Raw genomic sequence first — 16,367 nt, forward strand, 5'->3', positions numbered from 1 at the left:
TGGAGCAGTAGCCTGGACTCTCTTGCAGTCCTTCCCAGCACTCTGTTCCCAAACCTCTCTGCAGCTTTTCCTTGATGAAGATGAGTACTTTCTACAGTACAAAACAATCACTTCCCTTCCTGACAATCTTGCAACTTCCTGGGCAGAGACTCAAACCTAAGGATGCAGGAAGCACATTTAATCCTGTGTGTATAAATGAAGGGCTCTGCTGCACTCGGAGACCCCTTTCGTCTGGAGGATCAGAGTAGACTGGCCTGCAGAGGGAAGAAAAGAGGCACGTGTCTTTTTGGCTGCTGAAAGACACCCCTGTGGTTGTTCCAAGCATAGGTAGATCTGTGGCTTGAAGCATTTGTTTTACAGGGCTTTATCGAAAGATTTGGCTTAGGGCTTCAAGGAATTTCCACCAACCAGGAGAATATCAAACTACAGATCTTCTCTCCCTGGCTGTCATGCTTGTCACACAGGCCTGTGTAATCACATGGGATGCCAGCCTCTACACTGGGGTTTTCAGGCCCTGGGCATCTCCTTTTAATATTGTTGAACTGAATAAACAGTGCTGTGGTGAAACTCCCCTGCAGAAAGCTCAGACAAGGTCCTGCACCGGCAAGTTCTGGACAGGTTTTTAAAGATCCCTTCTGGTCCTGGATGCTGAGTGCAGTGTGGCACACTGTGTCAGTGGCAGCAGCCTAGAGGTGAGGTAATCTGCAGTCCTGTTGGTGCTTTCTGCAGAGTGGCAAAGTGCTCCCATGTAGAATTAATCTGATGCTCATGGAGGGACTGTGTGTTGGAGTTCAGTTCTGCTTGGCCATGAACAGTGACTCATAACTTTTACTTTTAAGATTTGAAAAAAATCAGTTTGGCAAAGTTTCATTCTCTTTATTTACTTGTTTGTTTTCCTCAGGGATGCTTTTTATTTCTTACAAAGATGATGAATTCTGCTTCTCTGGTATAACTTAGCCAGTCCAGAGGGGTGCTACATTCTAAATAATGCACTTGTCTTTCTCCTAATGCTGGTAATTTGGTCCACTGGGAGACAAGAATACAAACTGCAACTCAGATTGCAGTTTTCAGATTATACTTGCAAATGCCATGGTCTCCTGGGAGTGAACAACCAGGATGTTATACCAGCCAACTCAGTGGTGGTAGGGGATGAGGCAGGCAGGTTTGCCTGAGCAGCCTGCACTTCACAGACCTAGCCAAACTGTTTCACAGACTGCAGTTTGTGTTGCTGTCAGTCCCTGGCTTTCAGAACCACGCCTTATGTTCACTGTGCCGTGATTTGGTCCTTCTGGGTGTGCAGGAATGCTGTAGAGATTTCACTGCCATGAACATCTCTGCCAGACTTGATTGTGCTTGTTGCCCAACATGAACCTTTAAAACTGGTTAAACTCTGGCTAAAGAACCAAAAGTGATGTATCTGTGGGTAGGAAAAGCTCTGGTAATACAGCCTGACATATTTCTTGATTCCCAGGTTTTCTTGCCAGGCTGGCTACTTTGCATTAGCTACTCTTAATTGAACACGGAGAGCCTCGGGGGGAGTAATACAAAAAGATGTTCAGTCAGAGAGACCTTGATGCAGTTCATGTCAGGGACAAGGGATTGAAATGGTTTTGCCAGTAAAACAGTTTTACCAGAGAAGCTTCTGTGGCCCTAGGTTTGTTGCTGAAAGTAGGTTTGAGTCAGAACCTGGCATAACAGCTTTCAATATTTATTGTTTTTCTTTAGCTCTCGGAGTCCTTCATCAACTAGGGCAGAAGCAGATGAAGAAAAGGTTCATCTCCAGGGCACAGTGTTGTCTCGACCTCCAGCGATGCTTGTCTCAACTACCAAAGGTCAGTGTTAGGGAATGAATCTTGAGGTTTTATGGTTCTCCTTCACTGATAATATTACCTTACTTCAGCCCACCGGTTTCAGGAATTCTGCCTCCCTGGATTGCCCAGTGCTGTGACCTGGCCAGCTCTAGAGCCAGGAATAAATTTCTAGTGAAACACTGTTGCCTAAAATGAAGTGACAGAGGAATGTTATCACCTCATCCTCCTCGTGGGAGTAGCTGCTAGAGTCCTGTAGGCTGCTTAGATTTCACTGAAGCATAAAAAAAACCAACCAAAAAAACCAACCCAACCCCCCCACCACCACTCAAAAACCAAAACAAAACCAAAAAACCCACAACAACAACAAAAATACCCCCAAAAAACCCCCATGGGAAATCTCTACACACGGGCCTGTTCATCAAAGAAACAGTCATGTGAAGACCTAACAGCGTCCTTAAACTGCCTGTGTAATTGATTAGAGATAATCTACCTCTACTGGTGAAGAGTTGAATATTATTACTGTGGGTATGAAATGGTTAAGACTTCATTCAGGGCAGGACTGACCACACAATCAGAAAAGAAAGCACTTTGTGGGGCTAATATTAACTGGCTATCACCTGGCTCTGCCCAAATCCCCCTTTTCCCTTTGTAGGAGTAGGCTTCCAGCTTATGAATTTGTACCTAGCAAGCTGACTGTGTTCAAGAGAAACCTGCCAAAGCACGCAGGCCTTATAACCAGCTAAGAAGGATCTGTGTGGTGTAGGGGTGTCTGCTGTAGCAGGCCAATGTACTGACAGTCTTCTCTAGTGGGGCCTGCCACAGCAGATCTTGGGCACAAGTGATTTTTAGACAATGCTGTTAGAGCATTACTATCTAGTTTCTACTCCCACAACTGAAGATAGTTTCACAGGAAAAAAACCTGAGGGGTGTGGAAGCTCAGCAGCTGTCAGGGAGAAGATGGCAGAAGGAAAGCAGGGTTGTACTGACATAGAAAGAAGGCACAGAAAATTATATTGCCAAAGGAAAGAACACATGAGAAAAGAATGAAAACATAAATCAAAAAGATGAAAAGAGCAGAAAGTGACAGAGGGTGGCAGAAAGAAAATGGGGAAGGGAGAAAGGGGGAAGGGGGGTGGAAATCTCACCTTTGAGATACTCTCTTTTGTATAACTGGGCATGTTAACTCAAGTAGCTTGGCAGACAGCCATTGGCTCTGTGTTATTTGGGATTGGTATTGATGGCAGCTGGTTGCTTCTGATGGAATGAGTCACATTTTCTGCCTCCCCTTCCTTTTATGGCCATTAATGATTCACATTTGATGTGGGCTGCTGAGTTACACCACACCACGTTCCATCTGTATTTGGGCTTGGGAAGTCATTTTCAAGCTTTGCTCCTCAGAGAGATGATTGTATCATGACACTCAGAAGAGAAGCTGAAATCTGGTCTGGGAGAAGACACCCTATGGGGTTTTAAGGAAAGGAAGCATTCACTGACTCCTTCCCTCAGGTCTCCAGCAGCTTCTCTTGGAGACAGGAAGGTATACCCATGCAGAGCATGCAGAACAAATATACTGCTACTCCCACCAGATATATCTGCCCTTTCTCAGTAATCAAAGTTTTACTGACCCTAGCAGGTATTCCCTGATTTGGGATATGTGTATGTGAAAAATGGTTTGGGTTTGTTTTGGTTTTGTGGGGTTTTTTTAAAGTGTTATCAACTCAAGAGGAACCAAAATCTTACCACCTGCAACCCTAAATTTTGACAGTTCACATATAGTGAATGTGGCACTAATGTCAGTCTGGCTCAAAGCCAGCAAAATTAAAGCCATAAAGCCAAATACAAATTTTAGGCAAAGAAACAGTCTGCCTGTCCTATCCTTAGTAATAAACACAAGCTTTCCCTTGCTTTATTGCTGTTGCTTTGAACTACCAGGCTGAGCCTTGGTCAGATTCTTGCGGGGACAGATATCCATATCTCAAAGTCTAGAACCAAAAAAAATGTTCACTGCTGATAGTCCTACCCCCAATATTGTAATTGGGACACAGACTGAAATACTTCCAAAGTCCCATTATATCATTTGGTTAGAGCCAAGAGAAATTAACGGGGCAGCGTAGAGGAAACCCATGTAGAAGTGATGCTGAGGATTTGTCTTCTTCAGAGCTCACTCTTGGCAGGTTATGGAGATCTGAATGTATATTGTGTACAGAAAAAAAAAGCAATATTAGGACTAGGACAGTGTAATAATGAAGGTGATGGTAAAAGCAGACCCTCAAGATAAGATTAGAACAAAGCAACAGACCTTAGGTAGATCAGAGGCTTCAGGGAAAAGTCTTGAGCTTGTCCTGTAGTACCTAAGATGGGGCTTAGACACTGCTCAGGAGGTCTTGTAGGTTCTGTCTCCTGAGCTTGCTCCTAGTGTATGTTGTTGCCACCCTGTTGGCAGTGAGCTTGGGGTTCAACTTGGAAAACAGGAGTCTAAAAATCCAAGGTTCTAACCCAAAGTAAATTCCAGTTGCTTCTACAACCTTATCTACTGGATTGAGGGATACAAGGAGAGCACAAGCAGCCAGACCTAGTGGATAAGAGTCAGGTAGGAGAGAGCTGGCTGATACCATTATCATGATAGCCAAGGACAGGAACCTGTGAAGCCACAGATGGTACCAAACCAAAGAGTGAGGTGAGGTCATGATCACAGGCTGGTCCAAAGATTCAGGAGCCCCTGCCACAATGAAAGCTCTGGGATGAAGGTTAGAGAGAGGACTAAAGAAGGGACAAGAGGAAGCAGAAGGTAGTGCTGAACAAGACTGTAGAAGCTAGCTACAGGCTAGGACCACCAATAATAGCAGAGAGGAATGGCTGGAGTTGCTTCACGCACATTATAGTGGACAAATCACCAATTGGTCTTGTTGACCATATTTAGTTACTCGTCAGTGTGGCCAGGCTTATCGGGTCCTTAGTCCTTGAGGGAACCGACTGCTGTGAGATTGCTAGCTGTAAGGGTAGCAGCTCAAACGCAGCCTGGCAGGGGCTAGCACGTGAATTGAGAGCATAGACACCCCGAAGATAGAAGAATAGCTCATAGATAGCTAGATAGACCTGATGAGACAGACTATCTGGGGTAGATGATTCATAATAATATTATTGACGATGCCATAAGCTTTTCCATTCTAGGTTGGCCTCCCATAGCAGTCATTATGAGCTGGATAGAGCAAATAAACCGTAAAATACAGTGTCACCAGTTGAGATGTGCTTCAGGTTGGAACTAGCCACTGTGAGAGTTGCCTTGCATTGATACCATGGCTTCTGTGGAAATAATATGCTGTTTTTCTTACCCTCTTTTTGATCTAGGGGACATCATTTTGTTGGTGTCACCTGTGGTATCTCCTCATGCATACGGTAACGTGATTTCGGTCTGTACTCATCGGGGGTTTGTTCTGCAAGGAATCAGACAGCTGCAGCTTTCACCCAAGCAAGCCATTGTGCTGAGCATGACAAAAAGTCAGGTACTGGACAGAACACACAGCTCAGTTGTATGCCTTGGGTTACTAGTTGATCTGAAACTAATTATGCTGTGAGCTTATGGATGTGTGAGCCGACACTCCTTTAGTAAGTGTTCTCAAGGACACTCATTCTCTCTTTACTAGCTAGCCAGCACTTACGTTCTCTGTATTCCTGTGAGTGGTACTCTGGTTGCTTTCAGTGATATTTTTTTTTTCTTTAGTAGGAAAGCCACACCAGGCCTCAGCCTCTCACTGAGAACAGAAGTGTAAATTCATAGTCAGGCCTCCTCCTACTAAGGCAAACATGAATTTTGCCATTGATCTCAAAAAAGGCAAGAACAGGCAGTAGCCACATAAACCAAAATAACAATTTCTAATCTGCAAACATGTATTCAGGAGAACAGTCTTCATCTAACAGACTGATGTTTGATTATGTACTTCACAGTCCCTCTGGGACTGCTCATGGCCTTTCAGCATGAAGTCCCCTAGTTTAATGCATTCCAGATGGGTTGCAAAAAGAGCTTTCCTATTGTCAAAAATAGCAACTTTTTTTCCTTTTTCTCTGAAGCTCTGTCTAACATGATGATAGATTTGAGTTAGAGTGCAGTTGGCATTTTGACAAGTCAGCCTAAGGAAACAGCAATAATCATAAATGCCAGATTTCAGTCAAACTTACATATGCAAGAAGCCCAGTTCTGCATTTCTTATGCAATAAATTGCCCAGGAATTATATAACACTTTCTTTTACAAAGGAGTGGACACCTTTAAATTGTCATGCTTAGGATTGTTTGCTATGTCAATCAGGAAATGCATCATTTTGCAAATTAAACTGTGTACAAAGCCCCTCTTTTCTGCTTGTTCTGTGATCAAGCCTGAGGAATAAACACTTTCCCTGACCATAATATTTTGTAGAATAAACATTACTTACTTATGGAACACTACAGCCCAAATTACCAAATATTTGGAGCATGCTCCTAAATGGCCACTTAAGAAGTTAACAGCAACAACTATTGCTTCAATGTGCTGTTTGGAGCTAAATGTTTCTGAAAAAATCATCCCTTCATTTGGGACTCAAGATTATTTTTGCATGAGTGACTTATGATGGTACCACATATCAGCTGAGTTACAACTGTTGTGGTTTTAGTCCAGTCCAGCTGCAGGGCAGAACATTTTTATGTTAAGCGTCTTCCCCGAGGTTTAAATTAAGTTCCTCTGTCTAATGAATAGATGATGCGTGAACACCCAGTTACTGGAAGTGACTGTGGCTTTGGATGTAATTGGATGTTACTGGTGAGCTGTATCTTGTTATGCCATTGTAACTCAACTATTTGCTTAAGCCCTATAGTGATTAATTACATCTAGATTTAGTAGTCTAATCTGGCCCTCATTATTTCAGATTGCTGTATTTTGCCCTAGCAAGATTTCAAGTTCACCTGATACCAGCTCTACAAGAGGAGAGCTGTCTGCTGAACCACGCATGCACTGTCTCATTTTGTTGCTGAGAAAGGAGAATGCTAGTCATCACATTCCTGCGTTGGTAAAAGGTAATGCTTTCACTGCTCAACATCCTCAGAAAAGAAGGTTTGCATTTCAGCGTGTGTGAGCTGAACATTAACAGTCTAACCACAGCCTTTACATTGCAGGAAAGATTTAGTGAGAATATCAGGGCCTGATAGTTTTGCTGTATGTATCTCCAGGCCTACGTGTAAATCAGTCACTACTACTACATATCCAACAGAGCATGTTGATCTTTGTCAGTTGTTTGATCTTTAGCACCGGAGTCTTCTTGAACTCAGAATCATAGAGTAATTCATGTTGGAAGGGACCTTAGAAGGTCTCTCATCCAACATCCTGCTCAACGCAGCATCAGTACTGAATTCAGATCAGGATGCTCAGGGCTTTTTTCAGTCAGGTCTTGAAAATCTTCAAGGGATGGAGATTCCCCTGCCTCTCTGGGCCTTGGTTCCAATGCCTGACCTGTCCTTATGGGAAACTATTTTTCCTTTATGTCAAGTTGGAACCTCCTCTGTTTGAATTTGTGAGCCTTGTGTCTTGGCTTCCCACTGTACACCTCCATAATGGGCCTGGCTTCATTATCTCAATAATCTCCTCTTAGGTATTCTTATTGCACGGAGAGGTCAGGTAGCAAAAATATGTATGTGCCACTGAGCCAGAGGATGGCATCTGATCCTGTCAACCTCATCCCTGAGTTCTGCATACTTGTGACTTCCAAGCATCTGAAATCTAGCCCATATGTAGGGACTGCCAAAAACCAGACAAGTTACTGCCCCAGAGCATCTTATTTGAGTCAGGCTCTGTTTGGAGGCTCTGGTCCAGGAAAAACATTACTTGATTTTCTTAAGGATGAGCTGACAGTGGTCTCAAGTGGGGAAGATCACAGGCAACAGTGATCAGTAGGGAACAAAGAACCTGCCCTGTCTGCTTCTTCCTGCTCTGGCAGTGGGCATGTTGCCTGCAGCAGGAGAGTCCATTCCTGCATCTGTTTTCCTGCAACCTGCCCTTCAGACACCACTGCTGAGAGAAGAGGATCACTGTTGCTGACCCCTCTATTAACACCACCACAAACAGCTCGTGATGGAGATGTTCATCCACTGCCTAATTGCTTCCTTTAATGCATCCACAATAGAAAAGCACATTTAGAGGTTTGGGAAAAAAATGACAATTCAAAAAATCCTCTGCTTTTTCTCACAAGACTATCACAGAATGTCCTGAAAACATGTACAGACACAGTGGATTAATCATGGCAGACTAATTACAGCACTGTGTCACCTGCTGCCTTGTAGACCCAAGGAAAGTTGCTCACTAAAGAAGTACAGTTTCTGCTGCTTTTCTCAGACTGCCACAGATGATGTTTACAGTGTTCATGTTTTGCATGGGGAAATTTCCGCTAGAAATATATAGGTGGGCACTGGAACAAGGACATTCCAGAAAGGTAAAATGTTTTCCCTCATTGTAGAGAACTCTTCCCTCTGCGCGCCGCCCCCCCGCCGCTGCTTTCTAGACAGATTTTGTGAATGCCTCTTTCCATGTGTTCTGTGATTGCTTCAGAACTGATCCAGAGAGATACATTATTCCATATTCCAGAGCCCTGGAGAGGGGAAGCTGACATTCTTGCCACATAAGCTTTGGTTTGGCCTCTGGGAAGTGTAGAACAGCACTAGGATTTGAGTATGGTAAATATGACACTAGGAAGTTTTGCATTTGTAATCAATACCTCTGAAAAGCAGTTACCCCTTTGTCGTGGTTTAGCCCCAGCACCACGCAGCCACTTGCTCGCTCCCCCTACCCCAATGGGATGGGGAAGAGAATCGGAGGAGTAAGAGTGAGAAACACTCCTGGGTTGAGATAAGAACAGTTTAATAATTAAAATAAAGTAAAATAGTAATGATAATAATATACAAAGCAAGTGATACACAATGCAATTGCTCACCACCCACCGACCAATACCCAGACAGTTCCCGAGCAGCGATCGCTGCTCCCCGGCCAACCCCCACCCAGTTTATATACTGAGCATGACATCATATGGTATGGAATAGCCCTTTGGTCAGTTTGGATCAGCTATTCTGGCTGTGCCCCCTCCCAGTTTCTTGTGTACCTGGCAGAGCATGGGAAGCTGAAAAGTCCTTGACTAGCATAAGCAGTACTTAGCAACAACTAAACCATCAGTGTGTTATCAACATTCTTCTCCTATTAAATCCAAAACACAGCACTATGCCTGCTACTAGGAAGAAAATTAACTCTATCCCAGACGAAACCAGGACACCCTTCAATGTCTTGAACACTGTTCAATTTTCAAAGCAAGGAAAAATTCAACAATCATTCCTGAAATAGAGCAGAGAGAGATCTATTACCCAAAGACTGTCTTGAGGATCAAACACCAGAAACTTTTGTCCAAGCTTTACTTTTTGCCATGCATTGAGTTTAAATAAACAGCAGGTAATGCTACTGTGGCAGTGATGGCACATTTTTTGGTTACTCATGCCACCTGAATTTTGAAAAGCAGATTAGGTGATTGTCAGTGGTACAAGCTCAAATCTCGTCAGTGCCACGTTTGACACCTGAGGTTTGCCATCAGCCTCTAGCGCTAATAATCCATTTCCCATGCTACACTACAGTAAATTTTTGACAAGCTTGTATGGTAGAAAGCAATCAAATGTGTACGAAGGAATTTAAAAAATAACAAGCCTTTAAAACTGTGGTCTGAAATATTATTACAGTAGGCTGAACAAATTTTTGTGGAAGTATACTCTATGCCAGCACCTTAATGCACTGTCTGCGCATAGCCCAGCCTTTTGGAGGAAGAATGGGAACGGAGAGATTGCTAGTTTCAAGCACTTGGTGTCTGTAAAAGTGGCATGGAATTGGATATTTTCCAGACTGGGAGTTAAATGAGCAGAACATGATGTTTCTGTTCAGGTCTGTAATCTAGCAATGCTCCTGTAGCCACATGGTGCTGTGTAGGATGCAGGACGCTGGCCTTGCTGCTTACCCTGAGGGCCTGCACTCAAGCAGGATTTGTGACTTCTCTTCCTTGTGGACACCAATTTATTTAAGACACTTCTTACATTATAATTCAGCAGTTGTGTAGTATCTTCTATGCATATGTTCCACATTTCAGTTCACAGCAGGAGTTAGAAGGTAATAGAAACAACTAGGGTGCTGGTCACAAAGCAGAGGTGTCCCCAGAGAAAGCTGTGGCTAAGCCTCAATTTTCAACAGCTACTTGCTGCACTGTAAGTTAATATGGTTTGGGGGAGAGGGGATGATTAAGTTGCATTTCATGTCCCTTAGGTAAGCTCAGCATGGCCCACATTAATATCTCTGTAATGGAACTGTGGTCAGATGAATCAAAACATTTGATAAGAAGAGTGTTTTCATGTCGGACTGCATCACAGAGTTCTGTATTCCTCACGTTTTCTTTTCTTCTGTGCATAGGACTGATGAATGAACTGGCAAAGCAAGGCCTCCCTGGCAACGGGCAGAGCAACCTGCCTGCCACTGCTGGGCTGGACCCTTCCATGTGTTTTCATGTGGCTCCTTACACCGAGACCTTGCTGCAGACACTGGGTAGGTCAAAGCTATGGGAAATGCATTGTTATGGCTTTTATAAAGTCTGACAGCCTTATTAGGTGGTTTTCCTGAATAAAAACATTAAGAATATGCTTATTGTCTATAACAACTCATGTAGTGTTCTGCTGTCTATCAATCATAGTAACTCTCATTGGATGTCTTCTGCTGCTGGGTAATGAATGGAAGAATCAGTAGAAAAGTGAAGTGGAAATATCTTTTTTTTTAAAGTAAATTTAAAAATGTATAGGAAAAAAAGTTATTTAAATGTGAAATGATAGCAACCAATTAAGCCTTAAACCTACCATAATTAAATATTCAATCAATACATATTTATTGCCATAGTTTCAAGAGAAGTCAAAATATTAAAATTAAATTGGTGGTTAAGCATGTAAAACTAGAATTTGCTGAAATGATAAATGTTGGCAGCTGTAGTTTCTTATGTAGGTGCAGAGAAGGCACTTTTTTATTTCACTTAGATGTTCTTATTTTTGGTTTATAGAGTTGAATTCACTTCAGTAACTCATTCATTCAAAGCTGGGAAATTGATAGGACTTGAAAAAGCAAGTAAATGTGTTTTCATGTTCACTATGACTCAAATGGGTAGGAGAGTCTTAAATCTACTAGTTCTATAAACTTGGAGGTCATGGTAATCAGATGCTTAATTTCACTAACTGCAGGTAGTGTTATGTATTCAGGAGGTTAATATAGTTTTATTTAACTAATTAAATTATTTTAAATGTTGGATATCAGGATTTTTAATTGAAGTAGATTGCTCTCCGAAACCAAATTCACACTAAATCATAAGGAAAAATAATAATCAAATGCATGTCATTCACCATTTTCTAGCATTATGAAATGTTAAGATGTAGGAATAACTAAGCAAATAAATATTAATCTGTACAGTTGCTTAAATAATCATGTAGTGAAACAGCATGGAATCAAACATAGATGTCTGATGGGCTAGGGATTCTGCAGGCTACACTGGTCCAGATAGGACCATGGCTATATGCATTGTATTACAACAGTCCCCTATTTAGCCCTCAGTTGTATGCTGCGTAATCTAGAAAGCAAAATGAAGTATTAATTTAATGTGAAGTCAGTCATTAGTTACCAATCTGAAACTGATGCCTTAAATCATTTTTTTATAGATCTACCAACCCTGCTTAATGGTGTGAATAAGGGTGTCAGAATTAGGACTGAATATATTTGCTTTACATGGCAAAAAGTAATTCCAGTTAAGCGGTGTGACTAATTAGTAAGGGTTTGCTGTGATACTACTCCTCGTGCATGATTCTTTTTCTGGCCATGCTGAGCTGCAGCTTGAGGAGCTGTATCACAGTGAGGCACTGGCCTTTGCTCAATCAAGAATTAGTCAATTCCTTCACACTAAAAAACACTTGAGATTTGTTTTCGTGGGGTAACTGGTTTTATTTTGATGATCTCTCTGGCTAGGAGGAAACCTCAGTGCAGTGCCAGAGCCCCGCAACATTCCTATTGATCTTTTCTGCAATCAAACATATGCTTCTGATCCTGAAATGGAGCAAGTTGTCATGCTGACGCTGGTTGGAGTGGACACTATGAAGAGTGCCGGAGAGCTCCTTCATCAGATTCTTCTTCCTGGGCACAATAATCAATCTCAGAGTGCAGGTGATCCCAGCTCTTGGGGAGGGCAGCAGAAGTTGGTCAGGAAAGTTTACCCTGTGTAGGAATTTTTATCCTAGCAGGAACATTATGAAAAATGTGGTGAAAGGGGCTTCAGGAAGGAGGACAGGTTTCTTTGCTTACTTGCCTTAAGAACTGAAGAATTTATCATAGCTAGTTAGTCATGGGCAAGGCCACTTTTCATATTGCAAACAGCTCAGGTGGGCATAATTTTCTTCAGAGAGTGTCAAATTAGTTCAAAGATGTGTTTAGGCTTTTGTATAATCCAAAGCATTGTGTCTATCTCTATCTGGGAGATAAAGCAGCTGTGTAATTGGGACACAGCAACAGGAATTCAGAAATCACAAACTCTATTCTGTCCACTGACATCCTTTGTGATCAGAAGCAAGACACTTCACCACTTCATGCTTCGTTTCGTCATGCGCACAGGAGGAATAACACCACTATCCCCTGCATTAAATGCTTACAACTGCATGAAGACTGCTGTCAAGTGCTAAGCAGGATGATGATTTTACATAATTTCACAATACAGATTGCATCAAAGTTTAATAATACAGGAAGTGTACTAACAAAGGGCAGAAGTCTGGCACCCTGTCTTACATTATGTTGTTTTCTATTCTCTTGAAACAATACTACAGAATAAGTTCTGTATTGTGGTAGGCAATTCTAGTTGACAGAAACCTCCAGCAACATGCACTTACAGATTGAGCCCCTAAATATTGGAAGTAAGACCACTTTACAAACACAACAACATTTAAGCTACTTTAGAGACAAGTCAGTATTAAATTGTAGCTTATTACTGTAATGAATATAGCTTAAGATGGAATGTTATGACAGGTCATAAAGGATCTATAATTATGGACTATACTGTGTCAAACCACATTGTTATCAGTGTATTCTCAGTATCCCTTTCAACTCCTCTCCATTAGCTGTGTTCTCTAATCAAATCATTGCACTTATTCTCTGTGGCTCCCTGTTGATTTCCCAGATAGCCCATTTTTTTGTTTTCACTGTAATGTAATTTCCTAGCATTTGTATCTTGTGGTTTTTCCCAGTATATTTCTATATCTGCATTACAGTCCATTTTGGATGCAACAGGGGGCAAAGTCAAAGCAGTTTTGGAATTTGTTGTCTAGTAAAAACATCAATGTGAACTTGTCTCCAGAAGAAAACAGCTTCTATGAAACACATACTGTCAACTGATGCTAAACAGATTTCTCTTGACTTGCAGAAGAACCTGATTCAGGATTTGAGCTCCTAGGTCTCAAGTGGTTGCCCCATCTCACTCGATCTCAGGCCAGAGAAATAACCCCTTTTGAGGTTGGAGACACTTCCTGGCGAAGAAGCCTTGATACACTGATGTCAAACCCAGTCCTTGTGTGTGCATTACGGCGGATCAATGCCTTCAAAGTTCTTGCAGATGCATTGAAGAGATTAGCACAATGCAGGGAGAAGCTAAGCAAAAGTGGCAGTCTTCTACAGACAGTAATGGCCTTGACCCCAGAGGTGACAATCAGACAAGCCATCCTCTTCTTCACAGAGGCAGATTTTGTAACTGGTAAGACATGTTTTTACTGTTTATAATGTCCTCAGGTATAAGGTGTTTGGGAATTTATTGAACTTGGACAAAGGAATCCAGTGCTATGGGTTTTTCTCAGGCACAGAAAAACTTAATAATTTGGGGTTAAATTCTGTGCTTGGCTGAATAATGATGAGGCATATGAAATCAGCAGGAGCCAGTTGAGTTTATCTACAAGTTGGCCTATTAATTTAATGCGACTATATATGGCCTGGTGCCTTTTCTGAAGATCTCAAGGTACTCCATAAATACTAAGTAGATATTACAGCAGTAGGCAGGACTAGGAAACACTACTATGCATTTTGCCTCTGCATATAAGAGAGACAGAGAAACAGAGGCCAAGATCTATCCCACCTGAACATGGGCATCTAATTGCAGTGCCTAACTTGTCGAAGCTAGATGCCCCAGCCTTGTCCTGTATTCAGGGAGACAAAGGTATGACCAACCTGCAAGAGCTGAAGAAAGCAGATTTCTTGATAATTTCTTTTTATCCTGGAAGAGAATGAACAGTTCATGAGGAACGGAAACCTTTGTTGTCAAAAGCTTCTCAGACTTCAGTGAAATATGCTAGTGTTGATCTTTCAGCATAATAAACTTGCTAGTTTTCTCCTGTAGGAAGAAGTGTATAGCCACGCATGTTTAAACTAAATCACTGTGCAGACTATGGTGTTACTGATATTGGATGCTTTGGAGCAGCAGAGTATGACCTCCCACTGTTTTCTTCTAATGTGAAATATATTGGCATATCACCTCTGTTCTTGGGGATGCCTGAATCCTCACACCTAAAGATAAACAGTTCTGAGCCTGACAATTTCTGATTATTCAGAAACAGAGAAATAAAGATTGTGGTAGCACCGTGTATCAACTGAGGAGGAGTGACACAGTTCCCTAAGTGCATTCATGCGTTGTAATTTTTAGCTCTTCCCCTATCTTTTTGTGGGGAACAAAGGTCCTTTGTTGTCAACACAAACTTAGATGCTTGTGTCAAACGTACAGTGCTTATGTAGTGCAGAGTAACAAATTGCCTTCACTGAATAGAAAGAAGAAAATGTGATGGTGTCTGGAAAAAGATACTCATTTTAGTCTCACAAAAAGTTAGATTTGACAGTGAACGACATGGGTGTCTTAGGTGAGATTGGAGAGCAAGAAGAGGAGGCCTTCAAAAAAAAAAAGGCATCAGACATCCCAAATTAGTGTATAAAACTGTGAGAATTCATGTATTGCTGCCCTTATCTTGAGACCAAAAGGCTCAAGAGAAAAGCAGAACTGTGAGATCAGTTTATTGAGGGAGGTTGTAATCATAGTGCCAGCCTTTCCTACCAAAGCCATTGTCAAGAACAAAGGAGCAGAGCTGAAGCATGACTTCAGCATCCCGCACTATCTCTTTTATAAGGTCATTACATTTTTTCCTCCTATTTTTGTTGTTGTGGGAGGAATGGAGAGGTCTTTGTGCTAGAGAACAGCTCTCCTTAGGAAGCTGGCAGCTCATGGCTTGGACGGGCATAGTCTTCGCTGGGTAAAAAACTGGTTGGGTGGCCAAGCCCAGAGAGTAGTGGTGAATGGAGTTAAGTCCAGTTGGCGGCCGGTCACGAGCAGTGTTCCCCAGGGCTCCGTTTTGGGGCCAGCCTTGTTTAATATCGTTATCAACGATCTGGATGAGGGGATTGAGCGCACCCTCAGTAAATTTGCAGATGGCACCAAGTTGGGTGGGAGTGTCGATCTGCTCGAGGGTAGGATGGCCCTGCAGAGGGACCTGGACAGGCTGGACCAATGGGCCGAGGCCAGCTGTATGAGGTTTAACAAGGCCAAGTGCCGGGTCCTGCACTTCGGTCACAACAACCCCATGCAACCCTACAGGCTTGGGGAAGAGTGGCTGGAAAGCTGCCTTGCCAAAAAGGACCTGGGGGTGTTGGTCGACAGCCGGCTGAACGTGAGCCAGCAGTGTGCCCAGGTGGCCAAGAGGGCCAACAGCATCCTGGCTTGTATCAGGAATAGTGTGGCCAGCAGGAGCAGGGCAGTGATTGTCCCCCTGTACTTGGCACTGGTGAGGATGCACCTGGAATACTGTGTCCAGTTTTGGGCCCCTCAATACAAGAAAGACATTGAGGTGCTGGAGCATGTTCAGAGAAGGGCAGTGAAGCTGGTGAAGGGTCTGGAGCACAGGCCTTATGAGGAGCGGCTGAGGGAACTGGGGTTGTTTAGCCTGGAGGAAAGGAGGCTGAGGGGTGACCTTATTGCTCTCTACAACTACCTGAAAGGATGTTGTAGTGAGGTGGGTGTTGGTCTCTTCTCCCATGTAGTTAGCGATAGGACAAGAGGAAATGGGCTCAAGCTGCATCAGGGGAGGTTTAGATTGGATATTAGGAAACATTTCTTCATGGAAAGGATAGTCAAGCATTGGAACAGGCTGCCCAGAGAGGTGGTGGAGTCACCATCCCTGGAAGTGTTCAAAAAATGGGTAGACGTGGCACTTTGGGACATGGTTTAGTCTAGTCTACCCTTAATTGATTTAGTGTGGACTTGGTAATGTTAGGTTAATGGTTGGGCTGGATGATCTTAAAGGTCTTTTCCAACCTAAACGATTCTATGATTCTTCAATATTTTGCAGCTGGTCCAATGTCTGCCATTCCCCTGCTAAATAAAATTACCCTTGTCACCCCCTGCCCCCTTCCCCCCGCCCCCAAACAATGAAGGTCCCACATCTGTAAATCCATAAAAATACGT

General features: G+C 42.7%; 1 protein-coding gene across 1 annotated transcript in view; it reads left to right on the forward strand.

The window, feature by feature from the left end:
* Positions 1 to 16,367, forward strand: part of DNAAF8 (dynein axonemal assembly factor 8) — a 96,795-nt gene that overhangs the window by 53,766 nt on the left and 26,662 nt on the right. Inside the window, exons 17-22 of the mRNA XM_075719014.1 lie at positions 1,726 to 1,832; positions 5,160 to 5,314; positions 6,708 to 6,855; positions 10,268 to 10,399; positions 11,855 to 12,049; positions 13,296 to 13,622. Coding sequence (XP_075575129.1) covers positions 1,726 to 1,832; positions 5,160 to 5,314; positions 6,708 to 6,855; positions 10,268 to 10,399; positions 11,855 to 12,049; positions 13,296 to 13,622 — 1,064 coding nt within the window. The remainder of the gene's footprint in view (positions 1 to 1,725; positions 1,833 to 5,159; positions 5,315 to 6,707; positions 6,856 to 10,267; positions 10,400 to 11,854; positions 12,050 to 13,295; positions 13,623 to 16,367) is intronic.

Source organism: Pelecanus crispus, chromosome 11, assembly GCF_030463565.1.
Source record: "Pelecanus crispus isolate bPelCri1 chromosome 11, bPelCri1.pri, whole genome shotgun sequence".
NCBI classification, from domain to species: domain Eukaryota; kingdom Metazoa; phylum Chordata; class Aves; order Pelecaniformes; family Pelecanidae; genus Pelecanus; species Pelecanus crispus.